The sequence below is a fragment of the Odontesthes bonariensis genome, chromosome 23, assembly GCF_027942865.1.
Source record: "Odontesthes bonariensis isolate fOdoBon6 chromosome 23, fOdoBon6.hap1, whole genome shotgun sequence".
Taxonomy (NCBI): domain Eukaryota; kingdom Metazoa; phylum Chordata; class Actinopteri; order Atheriniformes; family Atherinopsidae; genus Odontesthes; species Odontesthes bonariensis.
Genome location: NC_134528.1, coordinates 21,754,760 through 21,781,954, shown reverse-complemented (window position 1 = coordinate 21,781,954; position 27,195 = coordinate 21,754,760). Strand labels below are relative to the sequence as shown.

General features: G+C 42.3%; 2 protein-coding genes across 2 annotated transcripts; one reads left to right on the top strand and one right to left on the bottom strand.

The window, feature by feature from the left end:
- The first annotated feature begins 465 nt into the window (after nt 1-465).
- Nucleotides 466-13,089, top strand: sh3bp1 (SH3-domain binding protein 1). The gene is made up of 18 exons (XM_075456857.1): nt 466-668; nt 2,943-2,985; nt 3,415-3,519; nt 3,641-3,717; nt 4,054-4,165; nt 4,626-4,702; nt 4,787-4,874; nt 5,007-5,075; nt 5,184-5,274; nt 5,359-5,495; nt 5,650-5,761; nt 6,056-6,137; nt 6,224-6,304; nt 7,427-7,540; nt 8,110-8,207; nt 8,969-9,134; nt 10,000-10,370; nt 12,300-13,089. Exons 1-18 carry the CDS (start codon nt 619-621, stop codon nt 12,572-12,574), a joined length of 2,148 nt encoding a protein of 715 aa, XP_075312972.1. The 5' UTR covers nt 466-618; the 3' UTR covers nt 12,575-13,089.
- On the bottom strand, nt 13,056-26,996 carry cdc42ep1a (CDC42 effector protein (Rho GTPase binding) 1a). Its single transcript, XM_075456858.1, has 3 exons — nt 26,822-26,996; nt 17,556-18,517; nt 13,056-14,825 (listed from the first exon to the last, which is right to left on the bottom strand). Exons 2-3 carry the CDS (start codon nt 18,025-18,027, stop codon nt 14,107-14,109), a joined length of 1,191 nt encoding a protein of 396 aa, XP_075312973.1. The 5' UTR covers nt 18,028-18,517; nt 26,822-26,996; the 3' UTR covers nt 13,056-14,106.
- Nucleotides 26,997-27,195: the final 199 nt, after the last annotated feature.

Here is a 27,195-nt window from a genome sequence, read left to right as displayed (position 1 = left end):
CAGACGGGTGACTATAAACAACGGTTACATTTAAGCATAATAAAGATTTGCTAAATTGACAATTTAAAAAAAAAAAAAAAAAAATTTTAAGCTGACAGGGAAAGAATGTTGCAAGAAACAACAGTGACAGTTTCCTCTTTTTAGGCATTTCACATCCCGTCAACTTTAGCGCATTCTGTTAAAGCGTTTACAGAAGTGCATACCAGCCACAGCCTGCCAGGAGAATAATTAGCTGTCCTGTGGCCGTCAGGCTTCTTGTGCTTTATGCGTCCGTCCTCATGTGTTTACCACTAAAACAGAAAGCTGAGGCTCTGCTGTTGCACCCACATGTTTATGACCCCAGCCATCTTCTGCCGCTTCTAACTGCCAAATCATAGTGTGACAATCAAACCTGGGAGACCAAAAAAAAAAAAAGCAAAGAATCTCTTCCCTCTCAGAACTGACGTTACATCTGTGCAACTTCCTCATTCGCTGTCGTTATGCGATCGAGCCACACACACTCTTGAAACAGCCAAAACAAGCGCCACAGGCAGAGCGACACACGCCTTCTGCGACCCTGGGTGAAGGTGTCTTCGGAGCACGATCCCTCGTGGGGCTGAACAGGACTCCACCGCCGGCATGCTGCGACAGTCTCTGAGCATCCTGAAGCAGCTTGGCTCCGCACCTAAGTAAGCCTGTGCACTTATTTTTTTGTGGAACATGTTGGGTTTAAACTGTTATGTGCTCAGGACTCCCACTCAAATCATAGGTGTTTGATATGCAAGTGACAATTTTGTTACTTACAAACCACAACTGTTTCTTCCTAAAAGTGCAGTTGGTTTTGGTGTGACTCATAGTTTGAATAGATATTACAAAAAATGGCCAGATTGTTGGTAAAGTTGTCTCTATTTGTGCCATGTTTTAAACCTAAAGCTGCTGCTCTGAAAACTCCCGCGCTGAATTTTTACCTGTTGATCTTGCCTGGAATCAATTTCAGTCATTAGCGTCCCCACATCCAGCAACATTGATGGACTCATCGCCTGGCAGAGGTTTTCATTTGTGCGATCAACACGGTGTGCCACAGTTGCAGGTTCCTCTTGAAAGTGGGGTAAACCTCTGGCTGGATTTAGGCTTGAAAAGACAAACTGATTCCAGGCCGCGGTTGGTGTTGGCGACGGACACGAAACTTTGAAACTATTAGAAAAAGAAAAAACTTGAAACCTTTTGGACAATTAAACCCAAATGATTGTCAGAGATGCCGACAGGTTCGTGCGCCTCAACATCCTGAATGCCACAGAGTGACTCACATTTGCAAATGTGTGGGTGACCAAATTTGACACCTTCCCTCTGTCTGGTTTTCTTGATACCGATACGTGTGCAGCAGAACTGAGAGGAATGAATTTGCAGGCCGTGCTGCCTCCTCCTCCTCCTCCTCCTTTGACACACTCAAGTTTAATAATAAAACCGACGCTGCACTCATCTGCAGCAGAGCAGAACTTCACCCAGTCCTCGGTTTGCTCAAAGGTCACAGGTCACCGACGTAGACCAACACACCTCTACATGCACCGGCACGCTTTTGCTGTTTCAGTGAAAGCATTCGTGCACTGATGGAACTTTACTCGGCGCGCAGTCAAGATGTTTGCCCGGCCAGAGAGAAACGGAGGTGCAAAAAATAAAAAAAACAGGAACCGCCGCCTGTTTTGTTCAAGTTGGGAATTTCTCCTCTTTGTGTTTTAAAACCTCAGATGTCGCATTCACCAAAGGAAATGCATCGCACCTCGGAGGTGCTGAAGCTTATCAGACCCCTTCGTGAACTGGGGCCGGGCTTCCTTTGGGTGTAACGCTGAGCTGCAGAGAAGTTGATTAATCATTTTCACTCATGTTCTGAGCAGCTGTGTGTTTAAACTAAACCGCAGCAGCAGCCCACACCACTCAGATTTAGATCACTGACTTTGGTTAGTTGGTAGGCGTGAAAGGCCCTTGCCTCAATCAGCAGACATTTTAGATACTGTAAGAACAGAGAAATCGCCACACGGGGAGGCACCTGAGGTGGCTTATTTTTGTTTCGGCCTGTGATGCAGTAGGTCAGCTGAAAGAAAATGGTATTTGGAAAAGAAATCATTTGAAGTACAGCAGTTCACATGAAGAGTATCAGTGAGACAGTGGAGCACATGGAGAAGAAGGGCCCATTAAACTTTGGCACAGATGCCGATCACTTAATTAAAATAGCCAAATAGGGCATTGACCTGTGACAAACCGAGTTCTCCAAAGTTTGAAATCTAAACCATCTTCATGTAAATATGTTAAACCTGTGAAATCCGTAGCACCCCATAGCCACGTTGTGCTTTGTGCTCACAGCTATTTAGCAAACATTGGCATTGTAGCATGCTAAGTTTAGATGGTGGTGAAAATGACGTCCACTTTGCACCATCCTGTTCTCATTGCGAGCACGGTTAATATCTCGTGTCAAAATCTGAAATCTCAGGGGTTAAATTAGTCACAGATCTGTCCTTTTCACACTTAGAGATTCTAAGCACATTTGTTATGATGCAAATTTCATTGCAAAAAATATCTAGGTTATCAGCTGACTATTTCTATTTTTCATCATCTTTTTTTTTTTTTTAATTTTTAATTTTTTAATTTATTTTTATTTAATTTTTCAATTTATTTATTATGGCATGAGTAGCCACGTTATGGCTTATACTATAACATGACGTTTTAAAAAGCTTGGTAGACGATCGCTGTCCAAATAGGCATCCTCACAAAAGTTAGCAGGGATACAAAGCGGAGCAAACAATCCCATCGTCATTTACAAAGCTGGAGCCACCAACGGTTTGGCAGTTTTTGTTAAATGACGTGTTTATAATTACAACCAATTCATTATAGGCTGAATTTCAGCGGCGGACACTTGTTTAGGCCCGCTCAGTATAACCCTGTAACCGATAAATTGTGCACCTCTGTAGGTCACAAGATGCCACTGAACTTCTACACGAGGACCTGGTTATGGTGAGGAATGTTTTCATTTCTATAGCTGCGACACGATTCATTTTCTAACCTTAACTGTGTGTGTTAATACAACATTCATTTAGTCATCACTTGTTATTTTTACACAATTTGTTATACCTGTAGTTTGTTGTTCTCTTGCACACTTATTCAACAGATATAAGTAAAAAAGAAGTGCTCAAAGGTTATGTTCATCTAACAGTGGTTTCTGGTTTCCAATGACCCATGGCCTATCCTTGATTGGTGGATGCCTCTTTTATACCCAATCCTGACACCCTCACCTGTCAACAATCAATCTGCTGACTGTAGAATCCTCCCAAACACTGTTACTCCTATATCCCATACACTCCTCTGTCTTTCTTTGCCTCTTTCCCAACGTTTTCTGAGTGCGTTGACATCAAATTCAAGTTTGCGTTTGTGACTGAAACGAAGGTGGAGCAGCGGGTGGAGCCAGCCAGGAAAGCGGCCCAGGTCCTCCATAAGAAGCTGGTGGGCTGCATGCAGAGTCAAACGGGGCTGGAGGCTGAAAAACGAATGGTAGTGTGACGGCTGCATGCTCCAGATGTCCCAAAAATATTTGATCGTTTACAATCGAGTTTAAAAAAAAAAAAAAAAAAGAAGAAAAAAGAAAAAAAGTCACGTGTCCTTCTCTCTGCAGAAAAAGCTTCCACTGATGTTGCTGTCGATTAGCATGGCAGAAAGCCTCAAAGACTTAGACGAAAACTCCTCGATCAGGTGACAGGTTTGATCCATCCGCTCATGCTCTTCACTTACTCTTCTGTTGGTAACGTCTACAATGGTTTCACGAGAAGCTCGTGAGCAGCATGGAGACGTTCAGGTTTTCAGTTCTGGATGAAAGAGGATGTCGTCTTTGGCTTGGGATTAGTTTGGGTGTGATTTCTAGTTTTAGGCCGTACTAAGCTCCTTGGATGAGTTGCATTTGACATCATCAGGGCACAGAAACTTCTTGTTTTCACTCATTCCTCTACAATCCGTATCTTTTATTTGATCTCATCAGAAATGTGTTTTCAAAGTTTTGAGTTCTGACATCCATCTGTCTGCGTGTCACAGAAAGGTCCTGGAGATGTGCTGCTTCATGGAGAAGAATCTGGCCAACATGCTGGCAGACTTTGAGATGAAAGTGGAGAAAGAGGTTCTGGAGCCGCTGAATAAACTCAGCGAGGTAAATATAGCTGAGAGCTGCGTGTTGTTGAACAGAGGCTGAAGTAAACGTTGTCGTATGAGTGCTGACTTTTTGTGCAGTTTCTCTTGTTTTTTTTTTTAAGTTTCGTTTCATGAACAAACAAAAAAAAGAAATCAACTTCAGGAAAAAGGTGATGAGGTGGCTCGGTTCTGGAGTTGTTGGGTGACATTTTGCCGGAGGTTTTGGGTCTCCTTGTTCCTTTCTGGAAAATACAAATGAAAAGAATATGTATGAATCAAAAGTAAGCCGGGCTGACTCCCGGTATCAACGGAAAACTTGAAACAAGTTCCAGTGATGCACTTTTGTCCCTTTCTCTATTCTTTATATAATCTTTCTTTTGATTATTTGAATTATGCTCAAAACCTCAGACAATACGTGGGTGGTTTCTGTCCCCATGTATTGCCCATCTAAATGCATAAACAATGAATGTTCCCTCCAGGATGACTTACCAGAGACCCTGAAGAACAAGAAGCAGTTTGCAAAGCTCACTACGGATTGGAACAATGCAAGAATCAGGTGAGTGACGCGGTCTCAGCCAAGACTGAAGATGTTCATTTAGCCATGGACAACGATTTAAAAAAAATCTGCGTGCGTCTACAGGAGTCAGGCCAGCAATGGCCCGCAGGCAAAGCAGGATGGCCTCAGGGAGGAAGTGGAAGAAGCTTGGAGGAAGTTGGAGAACATCAAGGTATCGGAGTTTTCGTTTTCAACCAGCTGAGCTGCTCCGGTGTTGATAAGCGATGCTCTGAAACTCTGCCGCCTCTGTTCAAATCTACAATGTCCCCCTGATGTCTGACGTCCCAGTTTTCTGTCTCTGTAGGACCAGTACTCAGCAGATCTGTATCACTTTGCAACTAAGGAAGATGACTATGCCAACTATTTCATCCGTGTGAGTTGCAGTTCCAGTGAAGACGTTATATATCTGCACGGAGCTTCATTGTAACCTCAGGCTGCTTTTTTTTTACGTCCGTAACGTCTCTTCTACTTTCAACGACAGCTTCTCGAGCTGCAAGCAGAATACCACAAAAACTCCCACGTGTTTCTGGACAAAAATATCAGCGAGCTCAAAGAGAATCACAATCAAAGAGGTAAACTTGCTTCAATTTGATATAACATTTCTACGTGTGCGATCGCATGTCTTATTTCCTCTGCATGCATATATGATCCCGCAGGGCCGGCGCCGAACATGTCTGACAAGAAGGTCTACGGGGAGCCCCTGCTCACACATCTGTCTGAAAGCAGCAGAGAAATCGCAGTACCCATTCAGGAGTGTATTCACATGCTGCTGAGAACGGGCATGAAAGAGGAGGTAGGTTTAATGAGATGAGAACAAAAAGCTCTACAGAAGACCTCAGTTTTTCTAGCTTCATTTGTTCAGTGAAGGAATATCAACAAGCTGCTTTGTTCTCCTCCATCGTCATTTTCCTCCATTTGTTTTTGGAGTAAAATGTGCCTCTCCACAGGGTCTCTTTCGTCTGGCCGCTGCAGCCTCAGTGGTGAAAAGGCTGAAAACTTGTCTGGATCAGGAAACGGTCGACCACAGCGAGTTCAGCATGGACCCTCACGCCGTGGCCGGTCAGTTGTGTCTGCTTGTTTTTCACTTCATTCTGGGGAGTCTGAGTTCCTCGTGACTTTCACAGCTCATTTGAACTGCTCGGTTCCTCTTACTCTAAGCACATCCACCTGTTGCAGCTTCCAGTAATGCGAAATACACTATTACTTTCAATATTGCTTTCAGTAGCAGGATATTGCCAAAATCCCAACTCTTATCGCCATTAGCGAGAACAATGGATCTTAATGTACATTATAATGTCCATGGAGTGATGAATATGATTTACCTAACAGCATTGCCTCTAAATGTGTTGATAGGAGCGTTGAAGTGTTACCTCCGAGAACTTCCTGAGCCTCTAATGACCTTTGAGCTCTACAGCGACTGGTTTAAAGCAGCAGGGTGTGTACACTTTAAGCGTTAATTCCTACATTTCACGTTGGCGTTGTGGTGCTGTTTTTTTTAGGGTTTACTTTCTGTTCTCGCAGGGAAAAAGACCTGACAGAGAAGCTGGAGCAGTTCAGGTTACTGCTGAAGAAGCTGCCACCTGAAAATTACAACAACCTCAGGTGTGGGGCCACTGTATGCATGTTTGCTGTAGATTAACCGTTTAGTTTTGAATGCAAATGGAATATTTCAAAGTGGGTTCCAATTGAAGCATATTTCCCTTGAACTGAATTCCCTTTTAGCGATGCTAATTGGGACGCTTTATGGATGACAGTCAACCTTAAAAAGTCTGTCACTGAATATCTCATTCAGTGAGTTGTTATCACCAAGCTTCAGATTCAAGTTCTTTGCTATTAACAGCACATTCTCATTTGTTTTAACAGAAGGAAAAAAAAAAAGAAAAAAAAGATGTTGTTGCACAAGATGTTAAAACATAAAGGAATAGACTGACAGCGAAGCCCAGAATCCATAGAGCCGCAATGTGACGGAAGAATTGCAACATGATTTTTGACCGAAGAATACGCTTCCTGGCAGTGTTTTAACAACCCTGTGCCGGTTTGCTGTAAGACTGACAGTCAGGTATTCTTCTAACAGTTCGGTGTGTGCTAGTCTGAGCTCAGTTTGCTGTGTGCGCATGTGGTAGCTTTTCGCTTTATCTACTGTCATCTGGTAAAAAAAAATTAAAAATAAGCCTCCAGTGTACTAAACTCAAAAGAGGCAGACTCTGCAGAGCAGGGGGGTGGAGTGGAGGGCTTTTGTCACTCTTTCAAAGAGGTCAGTTTGAATGGAGGCGTATATTCATGGTGGCAAAAGGAACTGCTGGATTTATATTCGAGTGGCTGCTGTGAAAAAGGTCCGTTGGAGACCATGAGGTTTTACGTTTGTGGTTTTTGGTGAACGTTTACTGTGACTGTAATTAGCATATTAGATGTTTGCAGGTATTTTACTCACACACTAATATAGGACTGTGAGTACTCTTAACATACAGAATATGTGCCATACATCACCATGACCCCACAGGGTATTGATGGCATCCTGATGTTAAAAGTATCCTTTTTTTTTTTTATGAACAAACTAAAAAGGATGAAGTTTAAATCCTGAAGCTGATATCATCTTTATGTCATCTCACGGATGCTTTCATTCTTTGGACCATAAAGCAGCATAACTGATTCTTCTCTGACTTCATGTGCCTCCTTCTCTTCCCCCCATTTTTTTCTTTTTTTTTTTTTTCTTCAAATTGGCAGGTACCTGGTCCAGTTCTTGTCTCTGCTGTCTGAGCACCAGGCTGTAAACAAGATGACACCCAGTAATATTGCCATCGTGCTGGGGCCAAACCTGCTCTGGCCACGAGCTGAGGGGTGTGTAATGAGCTCATCTTTCTGTTGTGAATCTGTATGTTCTGTTACCTCCACCATCACTCATCCTGTCCAGGCTGCTCTTACTCATTAAAGTTACTATGCATTAAAATGTGAGGCAGTTTGCATGTACTAATAGCTTTTATGACCACGGTGTTAAGTGATTGTGAAATAAAGCAGCTTCCCAACTTTCCCAGTTGCTTATAATAAACCTGCGGACTGCTATAAGCAGTGTAAAAGGATGAGACATTTTCTCTGACCCTGAAGTGCTTTGCCTGAATGCGACCCTGAATAATGGTGCAGTTTTAGTGACACCATGCAGGTTTATCATCCACTCTGTCGCTCATCAAATCGCTGTTTTGGCTGGCGCTCACGATGCTCACTTTCACCGACCTACGGAGTGCCAGCACTCGTTTGAGGAACAGCAAGCTGACCTCAATTCACTCAGCAGCCCAGTGTAATGAATAACATAGGTTTCCTGAAAGTTCCTTACTTTTTTCTTCGCTTATAGATCTGTGTGAGGAGCTATTGTTGCCTTCACGCATGCCCTCTGTATCTCTTCGCCTCTGTAGGGAAGCTGCTCTGTTTGACATGGCATCAGCTTCTTCGGTCCAGGTGGTGACGGTCGTTGAGCCTCTAATTCAGTACAGCTCCAATCTGTTTCCAGAAGGTATGCAAACACCAAATACTCACACATAATACTAATATTTTACTATTTTATTTTGGGACCATGTCATGAAGTTGCATGTTTACCCGTTTATTGTAGGGGAAATTAAGAAGAGCAATAAACAGCGCTGCAGTAGCCTTGCTGCTTCAAACACTCACTAAGTGATGCAAGGACTGTACCTCTAACCCAAATTTCAAATGTGGTAATAATCCCACACATCTTTACAGGATTGTTTTTTTTTTTTTATATATATACAGATACTACTGTGCTAATGGAAAAACAACCGTGTGCTGAGGGGTTTTAATCTTGTGATTTTAGAGTTTTCTTCTGTTGTAATATGTTACTATTTTAATATGAAATATAGTGAATGTGATTTCTGTTTCAATGCCCTTTATCTAGTTAAACTTGACTCAAATGGACAGTAGAATCTGAATCTGAATGTAATCTGTTGCTGCTGCTACACCCACTCTGTAAGTATGTGCACATCTTGCACCCTTTGCGCCGGAAACTGAAACCACAGCATCTCTGCAGGTCAAAGTTGAACCGCTAAATAAGCTTGTACATCTTTTTCAAATATATTTAGCTTTTGTGTTGGTTTGGGACCTTTTTGCTAGCATTGCGGTTGCATTTTTCCATCTCGGCAATAAACTGCACAACTTCAGTGATGTTCTCAGCAGTGTGGATGGCGGGCCAAAGCTACACAAGGTGTCATGATTGAGTAAACATTTATAAACTCGTTCTTTATTTGTTCCCGTTGTGGTCAGCTGAATCCTTCGAGATCCCAGAGTTACCTGAGGTCCCAGATGTGTCTGCTTCTGCTGCCCAGTCTCTCTTCTCAGAGAAGGAGAAACTGAGCCGAACGGTTTCCTCCTCTTCATCCACGGCCTCATCCTGCTCCTCCTATCACCGCTCCGTCTCCAAAACAAACAGGTACCATCGGCAGCACGGCTCGGGTTTGTAGAGCTAGATCTGGAACGATTGTTGTTTTGGGGTTTTTTTGGACAGACGAGACCATCTGTCCGACTGGTAACATCACAGTAAAAAAGGATTACTTCAAATTATTGTGAGCTAAAGGTGGTTCCTAAAGCTACTGAAAAATGAGGTTTACTTAGTTTTTCACACGCTGCTTCAGCATTTTGGCCTTAGTTTTTGTTGAGTGTATATTGATACGGTGCAATAATTCATGTGTTGTTCATCTGAGGTTTTACTTACCTTATTTTAAGCCCTGGTAAGGACCTGATGAGTTGCATTTATTATGTCCTGATGCAAAAATCTTTGAATTGAAGGAGTGCAAACATTTTTTTTGACATGACTGAAAGAACAATGAAAACGCAATTACTTTAATCAAATCAAATCAAATTTAGTTGTATAGCACATTTCATGTTCAAAACAATTCAAAGTGCTTTACATAAAATAAAAGCATTGCAGCAGGGAGTGGAAGAAGCATTAAAAATACATAAAAGAAAATAAAGAGAAACAATTAAAATAATTTAAATGAATTTAAAAACAAGCAACAGTCCAGATAAATTCAAAGATATCGTGTAGATTTCATGCATAGACACACGAGAACAGAAATGTCTTTAACCTGGATTTAAAAATGTCTCCATTTGGTGAAAGTTTAATCTCCACTGGCAGTTTGTTCCACTTGTTTGCAGCATAACAGCTAAATGCTGCTTCTCCATATTTAGTCTGGATATATACATATAGGGTTGAAACTACTCAAAACGTTCATGTATTAATAGCTCCAGATGACAACAATGATTAACTGTATAGTTTGTGTGTTTCCTTCCATCAGCACAGCGTCTCAGGACAGCGGTGGCTTCTTCCTGGTAAAATCTGGCTCCGTGGGTAGTCGCAGTGGCACCACCACGTGGGCCAGCCCTGCAGCTGAGGCGGCAACGTCATCCCATCAAGACGCGGCACCCAGCAGCTCGTCCTCCCTCAGTCCAGGCTCTGTTCCGGCCCCCGGTGCTCCTGCTGGGTGCAGCTCAACACCGAATCAGAAGCCAGCCCCGGCTCCTAGACCATCTGTATCAGTGCCAAACCCAGCTCAGACCAGGACTGCCTCTCAGAAGCAGAGCGCAGATCAGGGCCAGCTGGAACCAATTTTGGAGGCACCACCTGATTCTCCCCCGGCGTTCGTGAAAATTTCATCCCCGTATAAACGTAAGTCAAAGCTGCATCTGACAAGCTTAGATGGAAAGCAAATGGCGACAAGCAGCATTAAATTACCTCAATTACTTCTGTTTTAATGTATTTGCAGTACAGAGAACACATACATTTAAAAAAAAAAAAAATCCTATCAGAAGTCTAGCCTCTAAACGGACTAATCTCCATGTAAAACATTGTGGAATGTCCCTTTAAGTTGCCTGAAACAGAATTTTACTTCAGAAACAGAATCCTCTTTTTTTCCTGTTCCTTTCTGGGCAGATCTCATCGCTTCCATGCCTCTTTTCTACTTTTTTTTCTACTACTAAATTCCCGTGTTGATTCTTTGATTTTTGCCCTCTTCTTCTCAGAGTCAAAGCGTCGGCTTGTTAGCACAAGGGTGAAAAAATAAACCCGTCGCTCTTGTTTTAATTGACAGGATGTACACAGGAAACAGGAAGCCTCACACTACTGACCAAAATATCACCATCGAGGTTATTGCGTCATCTCCTTAGCCGTTGTAATGGCCTCTCTGGCGGGCTTTTCCTTATAATTCTCGTCTTCTTTTGTGCTGGCGAAGCTTCTTCGTGCTTTAACTTGAACTGAAACCACTTTTTCTTTTCTTTTCTTTTTTGTGTGCGTACATTGATTTGTAATTTTGAGCTATATTTAAAGCGGCCGTGTCTAATATTTTCACATTTTGTCCTCAAAATTTAGTTCAAGTCAAATCTACTGACTTACTGCTGTGGCCTCACGTGACATATTGGAGGATGAGCAAGCTGAAATGACATAATCCAGAAATGGCAAGAACATCCCCTGAGTCAGCAAAGTGACAGTAATAGTAGTCTCAGTAAAATTAAAACATGGAGAAGTTCGTATTTTATTGCTGCAATCATGGCGAAACCCTGTATTGCCGATATTAACTTGGCAAAATAATTTGTTATGTTGGAAACAATCCAGTTGGCAATGGAAACTTGGAAATATTTACAACTGACGCACTGCATTAGCAATGGTGATCTTAGGTTTTAACTAGAGCTGGGCGAGTTAACTCGTTAATCATTTAACGCCGATAAATATTTAATCTTGCATTAACACAGTTTGTTTTTTAATTACAAAAAAATTTACAATTTTTTTTTGGGTGGGGGGGGCTTTTGTGCTTTTAATGGATAGGAAAGTTCAGAGAGACAGGAAGCAGGGGGCAGAGAGAGGGGGAACGACACGCAGCACAGGGCCGTCTGATGCGGGGCTCGAACTGGGACCAGCTGACTATAGTCTCTTGTACATGGGGCGCCTGCTCAACCCACTACACCACGGACCACCCCCGTTTTATTATTTATTTTATTTTGTAAAAGTCTGTTGCTGTCTGCTGCGGAACCGGAAAAGAAAGTAATTGGCGGATCCACCAAACATGGAAAAGGGTACGGAACTTTTACTCGGCCATTTTCATTTGGAAGTTCTTCCAGACGGCGGAGTCGACAGAACCAAAGTAATCTGTAAACACTGCCAAGTTGAATTGTCTTCTCACCGTAGTAGTTCCAGTCTAAAATATAACTTAAAGGCAAAACACACAACTGATACCAGCAAGTCATTCAAGGAAACAGACAGTGGTGCGAGGCTTCTACATAAAAACTACAAAAAAATGCTGATGTTAAAAGTGTGTTTGCACAACAAATGTTATGGCACTTTCATTCATATGGCAATACATTTAAAATAAAACTAAATGCTAAAGGCTATACACTACTTTTGAATTAATTTTGAATTTTGCGTACAAATGCAATTGATCGTGATTAATCAGGGAAATCATGTGATTAATTCGATTAAAATTTTTAATTATTGCCCAGCCATAGTTTTAACTGGTGCTGTCGTGCCCTCATTACAATCATAGAGATGGTTTTAGATTAAAAAAAATCTGATTGCTTCTTTATTTTCCTTTCATGGCCAACACAGCAAAGAGAACTTTCAACACGACCAAAGCTAGCGAGCAGATCACAGTCCAGTACTCCAAACCGAAAGCCCCAGCACCTCCCAAAGTCCCGGCTCCTCCACCTCCCCCCCCGGCGACGCCAGCTGCGGACACGAGCCCCGAGCCGAAGCCCGCGCCCTTCGCATCAACTGCTAGCATCAAAAAGCCGCTGAAAAAGCCAGGAGTCAAAGCCCCAAACTGCCCGCCACCGCTTCCTCCACCATCACAGCCAAAACAGGTTCCTTCCATAGCACAGTGAGAGATCTTCAGAAAGTGTACGTCTGGTTACGGTTTCATTGTCCTGTATTGTATGCTGTTTGGTATCTTGTCTTAAAAGTGTTGTCCATGAATTAATGTCTTTTTTAGGGGTCTGGCCATATGTTTGTAACCAACATCCTTTATTTATTCTTTTGTCCCTCATTTCCCATATCTTTACTGTATGTTGAAAGTAATGCAATGAATTAATACTCATCTATAGAACCGGATGTCCAGTGTTTTAGGTTGGAGCTTTCCATCACTCCAGAAAACGGGTATATAAATGCAATTCAGTTAAGTGTCGGGAAATTATTTCATGAACTTGGGGCTTGATTCTCAGTTTGTGAATTAAATTTTCACAGTGGACTTATGCGGTGACTGTAAACAAAAACTTTCCGTCCATCTTAATGTCTCTTTTTGACGACTTTGGGTGGAATACTCCTTTAACCCCTCAGGCTAAATCTAGAAGGCAATTTAAATGAATACACAGCAAATTAAAACATCTTTATTGTAAGTTCATATCATCACTGTATATCACTGGTACTTACTGCAGCATATAGATGTGAATTGCACTAAGTACTGCAGGTGTTCATACTGTAAGTACATATTTATAGGAGGTCAGTTAATATCTTCATGTACAGTTATGTAAAAGAAAATATAAATTCTTCCATAAAAGGCAATACAGGAGTCGGTCCTTCATCATAAAAAAAATAAAATTAAAAAAAAAAAAGGTGCACATGTTATCTATATAGGTCTGCAGCATAAAATAAACAGTTATATCATTCAGGCTTTAGTCGCATCTAGCAAATACCAATAACACTTCTCATATTCCCTCGTGTAGTGTTCACGTAGTGTATTAACTGCCATGTTTTCCTCTGTTTTTTCTAATGAGGCTGTTGCTTCACAAATCCAGAGATTCCTGATCTCTCATTTCTTACTTTTTTTCCCCCTTTTTCTCCCCCCGGTCGAATATTCCTGAGTCAAATGTTGACAATATATGGCAGCGATGCCGAAAGGCGGTAATGCAGTTAAATACATTTTTTCAAACCCCCACTTCCTCTTTGTGTTTCTCATTAGTGATGTAGACTCGCACTCGGAATCTGTCCCCTTTTGTATAAGAGGAAGTACGTAAAGGATAAAGCGAATCGCAGGCTTTGTAACTTCCACAAAGAGAAACGTCGGCGTTTCCCTTCAGACGACCTTAGCGACTTTCTCTGGCACGCCCTCGCTTTCGATGCCCCTTCTTTGTTTCAGTTTAAAAGTCCTTCCTTTGCAGGGCAGCGGGACATCAAGTCTTTCTCTCCTTTTGGATACATTCAGAAGCAGGTCTGTGTCCAAACTGTACATCCTCGGCGCGAAATTGCATAGAAGTAAGTAGTCCGGTATTAAAGACGGTGGGTTCATGCTGAAGTTCTCGTGGGTGTCCTGTCAACCATGAAAATATTTTCTTATTGATTTGACTGGAATTACGGAGGAATGATACATCAGAAAAATACTTTTCTTGCTAATTTTTGTCATTTCGTCAACCTGCTCTGATCAGACTTTGATTTCGTCCTCATCCTCCATGAAGTTGTAGGACATTTTCTTCTTTGACTGACCCGTGATCACAAACTCTGAATCTCCAGCCTCCGTCCCGCTCTGTCCCTTCAACACGCTGACGCCATAGTGGCGTGCGAGCACATCCGTGGCACTCTGGAACCGCTCGCTCTCCATCCTCACCCCGACCCGTTCAGGAGACCCCAGTAACACGTCAGGGACTTTACTAGAGAGCCTGACTCTGTTTACCTCCATCACGCTCGACTCACCCTCCTCATAATCGGCTGCGTGCGGACTCCTCCCGCCCCCGCAGTCCTCCCTCAGCAAAGAATCCACATATGAGATAGTAGCCGAGCCTTTCTCTGACCCTTCGCTGGTCAGCCCGCACGCTGACCCTGCCTCCTCTCCCTCCCACGCTGGGACGTGCTCCTCGGGGTGGCCGTCGATCAAGCTGAACACCTCGCTCATGAGAGAGGGGCCGAGGTCGAAGGTGAAGGTGTCCAGAGAGGTGAGGGAGGGGAGGGAGTCGGAGAAGGCGGTGTTGCGATTGGGTTCCGAGGTCAGAACCGAGGCGGAGCAGGTGGATAAGATGGCATCGGTGGGGTCGGTCAGAGAGCCACGGTGAATATTGGTTGAGCAGGAGGTGGGGACGGAGATGGATGGCTGCTGGCGCTCTGTGCGCGAGAGACGAGGCAGAGTGACGAATCCAGACTCCAGACCTGAAGAACAGGCAAAGATATCCACACGTGAAAAAACATGGTTTCAAAATCATTCTGATATCTGAACATCAATAATTTCATCAGCATAGACTTCAAACAGGGGAAACCAGCAACCAAAAGTCACAAATTGTGCCAACAAACACCTCTGAAGGTGTAAAAAAAAAAATTTAAATCACAGACTTATTTTTTTTAAAACATTGTTAGATGAGACAGCCAGCAAGGTCATAGCTAAAAAAGTTAAGAGACAGCTTCAGTGGTGTCAGTAGGTGGCTGAATTTTGAGTTGTATAAAGTTCTATGTTTATCTAAACCCGAATAGCAAAAAAATTATTTAGGACATTATTTTCCACAATGCGAAGCCACAAACAAACCTATTGTCAGGGGATTTGCAAAGTGAGCATATAGTTTACCTGAGGCCTATGACCTGGATCAAACTTAAAAACACAAAGCATTTCATTTCTTTTTTTACGTGCCCTACTTCTAAAACTTTCCATGCTCAATAAAAGTCATGTTCTCATGCAGGCACACCCTAAGCTTGACTTAACACACTTTTCCAGCAGGGGGCGATGTCAATCCATCCAGTTAAATGATGGCAAGAGAGCAAAATGCCCAACATCCAGTGTGCTGAGTTATTAGCCAAAATCATGTAGAAATGTATTTTAAGAATTATAATTTAATTGGATGTTGTCTCCACATGTGTTCTGTGCATCTGGAATCCATATATTGACAGCTTACCCAACCCACTGAGAATTTGTGGAAAATTGTAATTTTCCAACATTTTCTATCAAAAAATGAAGGGTGCATACACTAAAATGGCCACAATCTTTTTTTTTTTTGCGATGTTTCCGGCAGAGCAGAGCCTCTGATTATTGCTTCTTAGGGTCAAAGGGAACATAAAAAAACACAAATAAAAAGTATAAAAGTATGGCAGACCATGTCAGGTTCAACCCATTTTATTGAGCTTTTGAGACTTTGGCTCCCTGACTATATTCTGCTCTGTGAACAGCGGGATAATCATCTGCCTGACCCTGCCAGATCACTCAACATGGTACCTCTGTCTCTCTCTAACACACACACTGGCTGCATCACCCAAATGGATAAATTACCACAGCACTTCTCAATGCCAGCTGTACGGGACGAGAGTGGAGAAGTTTCATCCAAAGAAAACGGATTTCACACATTCTACCCAGAGAATGACAAATTAATCTTCTTGGTTAGACCAGTGTGTGATGAATTTGGACAGATAAAGAGCTCCAAGTGTCATAATGCCAGATATGGGAGTGTAAAGTTGCTTCAATTACCATTACAAAAGTGAGTTATAAAAGGTAATCATATCATAATCGTATAAGAAGGTATTTTTTACATTTTTTGGGAAATCCCTACATCTTCACTAGTAACGGCAATGACGTCAGAAGATAGCACACTAAATATGATCCCAGGTGGACGGCTGAATTACGCCGACTGAGGGCAAGTGTCAGCATTCTATCCACAGCTCACTTCTGCTGAGCCAACTCACGCCCAGTAATAGCTGACAGATTTTGCCTGGACTGGCTTGTGTGGACGAGTGCCAGTTTGAGCTGAGAATTGGCACGGTTTGATGTGCTGTGTTGTTGTGACATGATTTCTGCCAAGATTAAGGCCTGGTTTGGTTTAAGCGCCCCCCCGAGTCGGGGCCTGTTCTGGGGCAGCATTCATGCCATAAGTGGGCAGAGAATCTCTTCTGACCTTTTTTGCATTTTGGGCCATTATTAGGCCAAACATTTTTGGCCACTTGGGCAACTACAATCAGGAGATGGTTTGCTAAACCTGGCATAAAGTCTGTAAATAGGAGGAAACTACCAGCGTTATGGTGTCCACGGTTTACTAAATCTAGAAACCAGCACTTGTAAAAGTAAGTAAATAATCGTATTTGTTACGTTAACTACTGTGAACCTCTTTTTCTAGTCTTTACTCTAAAATAACGGCACAATCAGCTCATTACAATCAGTCTTCGCTTACTCAGAGCGGAGCTGTTCAGCAAATAAGTTAATAATTTAAAGGAAAATTGACAAAGTTAAGGAAAAAGCTTTGAGTGTGCTGCATTTACATTCTCTGAATCCTTCAGACACACACACACACACACACACACACACCACAGCCTAGGCTGCATGAGCAATGAGTGTGGTGTTAACATGGGTCACTGAAACAGCCTCCCAGACAGCTCGTTCACAGCACTGTCTGGATCTCTGTGTGTTATCAGAACGGACGCTGCTGATTATGAGCCAAGGTGATTCACAAGGACATCTGAGGCAAATCTGTCTCCAGATAACTGGGTAGACCTGATGGCTGAGTGTCACTGCAGCGCTGCGGAGGCTTGTTACGTCTCTGCGGTTTTTCGGTTAAAACTGGTTAACTCGTATGACCTTTGCCCGGATCTTCTACTCCGTGTGGCAACGCTTTTGTTTAATTTAAGGGAAAACATCTACAGTTAAGCTTTGGAACAATTTGGGGATTTGGTGGAGCCCTAACTTAATCCTGAAATAGCTGAGCGAAAACAGATGACGTCATGTTGAGGAATTTCCAGTGAGGATAGTTTGGAGAGATCCCAAACTATCATTTCAACTTTTCATTTCAGATTTCAGCTTTGGTTTTTCGCTCCCAGTGTCATATTACACGCAATCATTTGATTCATCTTTTTTATCCAAGAATATCAAACTAGCAGTAATTCACAAAAAGGCATCTCCCTACTCACCGTAAGAGCTTTTCTTGTCTTCTGGTGTGCTCTGAGAAGTGGGGAAGAGCACCTTGGTGGTGGGACTCCCATTGGGCATATCCACATCCAGCCGGGGGAGAGAGATGGCATTCTTGATGATGGGAGAAACGACAGGAGGCGGTGGGGACAGGTCCTTCGATCCCTCTCTGGGTCGATGGTCAGAGCCCCTCCTGATTTGCCGAAGCGTCTTGGAGAAGAACGCTCCAATCTTGTTGTCGGGAGAGGAAACAGAATCTGTCTCCCCGTTGTTCCCGTTGGCCGTGCCACCGTGGTTGCTCAGGAATGAGGTGTCCCCAAACACATCGCCACCGCGGCCGACGTGCATGGTGTGGCGGAAGTCACCCAGAGGAGGGCTGATCATGTCCACCGTGAGGTCGCCTTTATGGCGACGCTTGCTGTGGGAGTGTGAGACCAGACCTTTGAGGCCTGACAGCTTTTCCTGAAGATTCATGACCGCAAAAAGATGAATCGTTTAATATTTCTTTGAAATCGCTTGAATCACTTCCTGCACTTCCAATGTAATTCCACTAAAAGCCAATACTGAATGACAAATTTCAACAATGTTGCAATCCAAAGTTTGGACCTCGAACAATGGCCGGCAAAGGTTGTCCCAGGGTCGTGAAAATATGTCGTTTCTTTGGATGAAAAGTTGAACTCCGGGTCTGCAGCGACAAATAATTCACTGAATTATCATGTTTGTTTATCATGTGCAGGCCAGATCGAGTCCCCTTCTTTGTAGCTTGTTGTTATGCATAGTTAGCGGAATTAAACGGGCAAAAGCTGAGGAGAACACTATGCAGTTGTGTTCCTGGATGCAGTCGATCCTGTTGGAGTGTGGTCAGGCTGCCTGACTTGCTTCAGGCTTTGGCTTTGTCAACATCGGCTCAGAAATAGGTCCATGTCCAGCTGCAAACGGTTCTGTGGTCGAACTATGGAACCATCTATTGAGAGAAAAAACAGGGAAAAACATCTGTCTTTAAATTGGAGACAAGGGTGTACTTGATTTTGAGGCACACTGACAAAAATAAAAACGGTTATATTTGCAGTAAAATCACGTGGAAGATGATATTCAGTGAATGACTGAATTACTCTACTTCCCTCTTTTGGATATTGTACATGCTTGTGAAACTACCTAAGTTTTTTTGCACAAATCTGTCTTCTGCATGTTTTTAGGATTTCGCGTTCCAAGTGTCTGGAACCAGCTAAATATACTATAGATCACAGTCACTCCTCTGAGCAACGAGCCAAAATCTGCTTCTTTTCTGTGACATGGGTGGACTTTCAGGGAATTCCAGCTTCAACTTTATCCTGTTGTGTCTGGGTTGAGGTTGCACAAAGTTCATTGTACTTTCCCCCGAAAAGACTTATCACACTTTGAAACGACAGGGGCCGGCCTCGTTCAGCCCACTGAGGTTTGTTTATAAACAAGCAAAGTATGCATGCAGAAATATGCGGAGATAATGAAAATTTCCTGATAAGAAGAAAACAGCTGCTGCTTGTGTTTACTGGAGTATGGATCACAAAAGAGTGCACGATTTCAAAACACAAGAAAGTTAGCGGACTAAAGTGAGAGTTGTTAGTTGCATTACATGCATGCAAAACTGTCCTATTTCTATAGCTGAACATATAGTTGGGGTGTTTCTATGTGCATAACACTGTGTAATGCGTTAATAGCGCCTAACGTGGTCAGTGAGCAGAGCAAAGCCCCGCAGGTTTGTTTGGTATCAAGATTGCTAATTCAGATTTTCCAGGTAAATCGAACCGACTGTCAATCTAAGCTTACTATTCTATCTATTGCCTTTTTCACAATGGTCCTGATGCAGCATCTACCTCTGTGTTTTTATCGCCTGTGTATGGGTTTGATGGTGTGTTCAATGAACACTAGCGTTTCAAGCTAACTAACTGATTAGACTAAGTAGACTAATATTAACTCACATGTTTAGTTAGAGTTTTGACTTGACTTTCAACTTTTTACTACTTTTTTTTTTTTTTAAGTTTTGGATTACCACACCTTCTTAAGTCTGTAATGACGGACAAATTGGCCTTTTGTCATATGTTTTTCTTTGCCGAGCAGAGCTATTGATATCCAGTTCTAAAATATTTTCATAGTATAAAGGAGCTCTAACATGGGCCTCTGGTTCTCTTTAAATTTTTTTCACAGCAGCAGCTGAATGTCTGCAGGCCTCCCACTCATACACGGCCCTGTCTGGCTTCATTAATGACCCGCTACGGCTCATGAGATGGGGATTGCGTCAGGTCCGAGGCAGCCATTCTAATTTGTTGCTGACCGCAGCCCCCGGCCCAAATGCTCCACTTCCCCTGGCTGCCGTTTTAAGAGGGGCATCTGGGAGCAGAGAGGGAGGAAACATGCCAAATACCAGAACTGAGCAGAGCCATATTGAGGCTCACTATAGGGACACTAGGGACCAGTGTACTGAGGTGTGATCTTGAATTCGTGACGGCATGAGCCTGCAGGGACCTCGTGCATGGTCCCATGAACTGTGTTGAAGCAACGGCAACTTCTATGATTAAAACAGCTCCCCACTGACACAATGATATTTAGAGTATTCTATTCCCAATTAGGGAAAAACTTTGTTTTGGTTTTTCAAGGTCTGACCGGAAAACCTCAGTCTAATTGACAGCATACAGTATTACCAGAATACACGTGGAGGCATTAATTACTGTGTGCTTACAGAAAGCTCTAGTCTTTTGCATCTGCATGTAATCCTGCTAAAAAAGACCATTGACCACAGCGCAGCAGGGGTTGCTCCCTCCCAACTCCTCTTATGTATTAAAACTTCCAGACAAAACTAATTCAATCCAAAGATCCAATACACTCTGTTTTTCCTCCCTGTGGAACTTCTTTGCATTTGCTCTGTTTCCTGAGTTACACAGGTGTCAGATAAAATGGCCTCTACAAGAATGAAAAATATGTTGAATGCTTATAAGAAAATGGGCTTAACGCTATAATCCCAGATGCAGCCTGCCTGTCTTTGTCTTAGATAACAGAAAAGTAGGGGACCACTTGACAGCAGGGACTTGGACATACCCTGGATTATCCCCTAATCCTTCGTCTCCCCTATTATAGCTGGTGGGGTGCCAATTTCTGGTCCGCTTGGTCACTGAATCAAATTACTGTCAGAGAATAAATAAAACAGAAAACGAGGTTGAGGGAGGGAGAGAGAGAGTCAGGTTACAAAAGGGAGTCAAGGGGAAAGATGGCAAATGGGGAAGAAACGGGGATGAAAAATAGGTACCGGGAGACGTGAAATGGATGAGAAAAAGTGAGATTGGGAGAGGGAACAAAGGGGACAAGATGTAATGGGAGGAGAGCACACAGAGGCAAAGGCCTTTGGGAGGAAATAATGTGGAAACTTTCATATGAAAGAAGAAATAGTCACATGCTGTGAACAGCTTCCTTGATATTAGTTAGCATTGACAATTGCTAACACCTAGTGTAGATGTTTTAAATTATTGTGGGTTTTCAGTAATTAGTAGTTTATTAATTGAGTGATGCTGACAGCTCCAAACTCCCAGTTAGAGATCACAATTGACTGCAGCTGCAATTTCCAAACAATTTCAGATTCCAAGATCAACTCGTTAAAACATCCGTACGTGGGTACAATTATTTTTTTTTTTTAGCCAAGGTTGGGAAGAAGAAGACCCAAACTCTAACCCTCAGTGTAGAGAAAATTGACCACGAATGTACAAACCAGTAACCACCAAGGTACAAGTCTGGAATGAATCCAAGGCTGCTTTAACACCAGTGTCCCTGTCTACAGTCAGAGGAGTTTTACATTCCCATCCATTGAGGGGCTGTTGCTCAAGCAAGAGGCTTCAAAGGTTCCACTACAGTTCCACAAAGAAAGAAAATCCCTCTGGAGGAGGGTTTTATGGTCAGATAAGGCAATGACCGAGTTGTTTGGCCACAATGAGAAGCGGCCTGTTTGGAGTAAGGGCGAGGTATTTTTTCCCCAACTGCAACCTGTTGTGCACGGGGGTGGTAGCATCATGCCCTGGTTCCCCGTCAGTGTAGCTGGTAGACTGTACAAAGTGGATGGATTGATGAAGCAGGCCTTAGAACACTTCAGAGTAACTACAAACCATCAGTCGAACATTTAAAAGCAGGATATACCCAATGACACATTAGCACAACAAATTGACTTCAAACACATGTCAAAGCTGGTTGTTGAATGTGTAAAGCATGTTCACATTAAGCTTTTGAAATGGCCTTTCTGAGGTCTTGATCTCAACTCCACTGAAAATATGTGGACAGTAAAAGGTAAGTTAAAGGTCATTCAACCAAAAATCAAGTGTGCTGTATGCATATTTTAACTCCCTATATATAATTATAAACCTTTAGGAATAATTTTACACATGTAGTGGTGTCAGAAAGCTAAAAATCAATAATGACCTGAGTTCCAAATTCTTGGACTTTCTCTGTCAAAGCTGTACTGCATGTTGTATCATCATTCTGTCCCAAAAAAACCAACATTATTTCAACAATGAAAGCCTAGTACTGTCATGATACTGTCATGTAAATACCAGACTATTTAGTCTATTATTCATTCACTATTCATGACTGCTAATATATATATGCATCAGTAGCACGTACAGTTGTGAGATCTGGCTGGATGAAAACTGCTACTGTCAAAATTCTTGTTGTAGGTCATTCAAGGTAAAAGACATTTTGATTCAGTTTCACTGATTTATTCACAGAATTCTACTGCATTCATACTTCACAGACTCAGTACAATGTTCCCATGTCCTATGTGCAGTATTTTCTTGAGGTGGCTTTGCTGGATATAAACCAGAGCAACCACAGTCTAATGGGAGCCGTGTGTGTTGTGTTGAGTGTGTACGAACACATTCCTGAGCAGAGCATCGGTCGTTGAAGTCTCCCTCTCGATTACGACCATCAAACATCACCCTCTGCACTGATTAAAACCACGTTTGGGACTGAATCTCTTTCTTCTGACTGTTCATTTAGTCTCACTCTCTCATTTTATTACCATCCGAGCTTTGTAGAATTACTTCTCTCCAGTCTCGCTCTCTTTCTTTGTCTTTTCTTTTTCCATTACTTTACACTTCTCTTTGCTCCTCCTCTTTCTATTTTTTCCTTCCCTTTTTTTCTTCAGTTGCTCCCTTTCTTTCCTTTTCTTCTCTTTGAGCATCTCGACTGACTTCTGAGAAGAAAACAGCTTGATAAAAGAAAAAGCTTTTCGGACCACACATACACAAACGTAATCCTTACCTTTGATGACTATAACTCAAAATGTTTACCTAGCTATAATTTTTCATGAGTCAAGTCAACGGTAGACTTCCCCTCCCTCCCTCCTCCCTCCTCCCTCCCTCTCTTCTGATGTCTTCTACTCACTAACCCCACTAACCAGGTGAACAAACATACAAGATAAGGCCACATTTTTCAGGGTCACTCTTTGACTTTCAATTACGTTCCTATTTTCACTGTATACACTTAAACGGAATCCAAGCAAAACATTACTACACTTCCTCCTCGGCCAAGAAAACATTTTCATGCTTCAGAAAGTATCCATACTCTCCACGCCTCTCTGCTTCCTGCATCTGCTGGAACTGGCAGCCGCAATTTTCCGTCTTTGTTGCCCCTCTCCGTTTGTACCTTTTTCATGCATACACTTAAACTCCTTTCTGTTCCACGCACGCACGCTCACTCTCTCATTCTTCATTTGACATCTCATATGTTACAGAGTTTCGAAGTCAGCTAACCTTCTGAGTGATGGGAGAGTATATGAACAGCCTATTGGGCTTAAGAGTAAAATGACTGTTCGCTGCTCACCGAGAGAGCAGTAAAAGTATGGAATTCGAACAATAGTTTTGCCATTTTCTCATTTTACATATAGAAATGCCAAATGTCCCATACTACATGATTTGATCACTTTGTACATCTTACCTTAGGATTGTAAAATATACACCTTACATTATGCATCTCCAATCACATGATGTCCACCCGGTCTTGCTTGTTATGAAAGACAACCTATACCATTAATTATAAAAGTGTGTTTTTAGGATCATGTTTTCATTGTATTTTGTATGCATATGTCTACAGTGCGTAGGCGGCGATTAAACACTTACATTTAATGTTATTTGGTCTCTTGGTTATCAATTTCCTAAAAGAATATTAAACCTTTTGCGTCTCTGATATGATTATATTTCTAATTGGGGGAAAAAAATGTAGTCAATTAAAAATATATAAATGGAAATAACAGAGAATTAGCTTTCAGTCATGGACAGGCCACCAAAAACAGAGACAGTTCCCGTAAAATGGGAACATCCTGTCACCTGGAAAAATTTGATCGACATAAATGTCTTGATATCCATTATCCAGATACTTCCTGGCTGTACAGGTCATTGCCCCCAGGGGATGAATCAGAAAAGGATAGGGGAAAAAAAAAAAAAAAAAACATCTCTGGCCTCAAAAGTTATTTACAACACATTAACAACTCTTGTGCGTCAATTAAATAGTCAAGTCAATTTGAAGCAAACTTTTGAAGTGTCCCAAAAAAAGAAAATGTGGATCAGGCAAATTTACATCGATTAATTTGCAGTAAATAAACTAGGTTTAATCGTGTGCTTGTACATATGGTTGTACTGAATAGTGACTGCTAACCAGAAGCAAAACCATGTCTCTTCTCGTGAAGTAGAGCAGTTCATTGCTCAATTGTTAGTCATTTGTGTTGAACTTCTACCTCATCAGAAATGATCAACAACAACTTTTTCAGATTTTGCCATTTCTATCAGTACTCTCAAATGCAGAGATAAATCAAATCTACAGTTGCTTTAGAAGGAAAATACAGCTGAAAACAAACTAATGGTAGTCTGTTCGACAGTTTTCCAGTGCGCTAATTCAAATGTGCGTTAAAATAAAAATTGCTCAAAACTACTATTGACAAAAGTTGCAGATTAATTACATAAGCACCTTCTCATTTCTAGCTGGCAACGAATGGTTTTAGCTAGCCTTTAGCTTGACAATTAAGCTAATGTTAACTCCAGAAGCTGGTTGAAAACTTGGCAATTTTTTAAAATGGAAATCTTCTAAAAAGCAGTCTTGTATTGGGGCTCTTTGGCATAGATGCTGCTGATAATGTAAACTTGTAAACTTGCATCGACCTAACTGCTGAAGTTAGGTCATGAGCTAATTAGCCATGTATGCTACCGTTTTTATGTATAGCTCCACTGCTAATTCCATTCCCTCTGCTCCTGCTGTTGTCCTTAATTTTTGAAAAGATTAAAAAAGTCCTTTAATCTCCAAATGAAGAGAAGCCTTCCACTCTTGTGCCCAAACATACTGAGATGTGATTTGGACAAATCATCTGTTTTTTACCTATAGTCGTGAATTATCTGTTTTTCATTTAAATGACCTATGTTTATCGGGATTGTCTGAAGCAGAAAATGTGATTTATTGATTTACACAAAAAAATCTGTACTGACATTAAAATTCGAATGACAGTCAGGTCCTAAAGGGACCAGTATCCAAAAGTCTTCCTCACTTCAGCATTCAATGATTACAACCGTCTAATTATCTGCTCTAAGAGATGCTTTTGCTGTCCCAGATGCTCTGGGATGCAAATTACCAGTTGACAGCAAGTTGACCAATCTCAAGCTCTTAAAAACTTGTTGCAGTCTTTAACAAGGGGGTTGGAGCTGTTGACGGATGAGTGAATTGTGACCATTTGGTGATGACAGACAGTGATGTTACAGGTTTCCAAACATCACTCCCTGTGGCCAAAAAAGAACGGGGAGGGGAAAAAATGCTGGGGAGCCCTGTGGTGTGAAAACAAACACAGCAGCCAGATTCTACGTTCACACCTCTGCAACTGACTAACTGACTGCTTCCTTGTAAGCTGCGTCAGTGACACCTGAAGGTCAAAGAGGGTCCCCTTCTGGGGAATGTTAGGACTCAGGTGAAATTTAAAAAAAAAAAAACCTGCATACATAGGAAAATCTGTCCTTGCTTACTTCATTGAGTGTTTTGACAAGCGCTGTATCATTAGTATGAATCATGTGCAGGGGATGTGCAGGAAACGTTACATACATGTGTTAACCATCTGCTGCGGTATACAGGAGACCAAATTGGAAATATCAAAGCACTCAAGAAGGATATACTGGACAGCTACCCTGGGGAGATTAACTGGGGGAATTACAGAGCCATTTAAACATGAAAAAGGCACGCATTGTGCCAATCCACACTGACGTTGGATGTTATTTTGTCATCACTGGAGCAGGCCGGGGCTTTTATCGATCACTGCTGTGCATGTTTGTTTACTGGCAGGCTTCAGCAGGCTAATGCGCTCTTTTGTGTGTGTGCGTGTGTGCATGCGCTGTTTCACATGGTGGCATCCCTCTTGACTCACTGGCAAGTTGAGGGGTCGGAAGGCCACTGACCCCAACTTGTAACGAGTCCAACACTGTGCCGCTAGTTTGTCTCCATAATAGAATACGTCAAGGCCACCGGCTTCAAGTCAGCAGTGTCACGTTCCACTGAATCGGACTACATCTTGGTAATGTCATTGACATGCACGGGAGGAAAATTGATAGTTCTGTTAGGTAACTTGTAATTACATGGCAGTGTGATGAAAATCAAAGCCCTGCCAAATTTTATTTTGACCACGCTTGCAGTGTGGAAATTGAAATGATATACTGCTTCAGTAGCTTCTGTTGGATATAAATATGCTGCAGAGCAGATGGAGTTTCATGTTGGACATGTGAGACAGTGGAGCCATTAACACCAAGTATGATAACAGCTGAGTTTCAGTCAATATCTTTACTGGTCTCAGTACTGCTTATCTGAAACTAGCCCTTGTGTTTCATCAGTTTGGTCCATGGGAAACTTTGTTACATTAAACCACAGTGATGAAATCAGCAATCAACCGAAAAGTTATTTTCTGACTTAGTCCCTTCTCCGTATAGTTTAGACAACAATATCACAAGGGGAAACTCAAACCACCTATGAGAGTGGTATTCGCATGTCGCACGAATGGCTAATTATAATATCAAAAACACACAGTCATGAAATAATGACGCACAGATAAACTGAAAATCAAAAAGTCGCTGAAAGCTCACTGCACACACTTCACACACTGGCAAACATCCCGCTACCAATGAGTTTAATAAAGCTCATATAAAGTACACAATTACTTATAACTGAGGATTACAGACAAAGCCGAGGCGTGTGGACTGACCAAACGTGCAGAAGTGCATACACTCACCCCCGGGAAACAGAGACACGAAGAAACGGCGACTGGTTGATTCCAGTTTAATGGACTTTCCAGTAGATGTACGCTTCAGGTCGGGGCGGTCCGCGCGAGCCGCTGGAGGAGTCGGACTGTCCCGCTGGAGCGCCGGGTGTGCGGAGCGCCAGAGCGCGGAGGAAAGGGGCGGGCTGTGGTTCAAATAGCAACCAAACCCCTACACAGCCTCACCGGGAGCGTCCACACCGCTTCATGCTCCACTGGTATGTCCGTCTATAACATGAATGTTGATTTGCCAACACCATGGGAAACAAACAAACAAAACAAACAAAAAAAATTGAAGTAATGAAGCAGGAGTTTAACGGCTGAATATCACTTACTGATATCAAATC

Coding starts and splice junctions, on each gene's coding strand:
- cdc42ep1a (XM_075456858.1), bottom strand. CDS start 18,027: ATGAATCTTCAGGAAAAGCTGTCAGGCCTCAAAGGTCTGGTCTCACAC. Junction 14,826..17,555: donor AGACAAGAAAAGCTCTTACG/GTGAGTAGGGAG, acceptor CCTGTTCTTCAG/GTCTGGAGTCTGGATTCGTC.
- sh3bp1 (XM_075456857.1), top strand. CDS start 619: ATGCTGCGACAGTCTCTGAGCATCCTGAAGCAGCTTGGCTCCGCACCT. Junction 4,875..5,006: donor GGAAGTTGGAGAACATCAAG/GTATCGGAGTTT, acceptor CTGTCTCTGTAG/GACCAGTACTCAGCAGATCT. Junction 5,275..5,358: donor AGAGAATCACAATCAAAGAG/GTAAACTTGCTT, acceptor ATGATCCCGCAG/GGCCGGCGCCGAACATGTCT.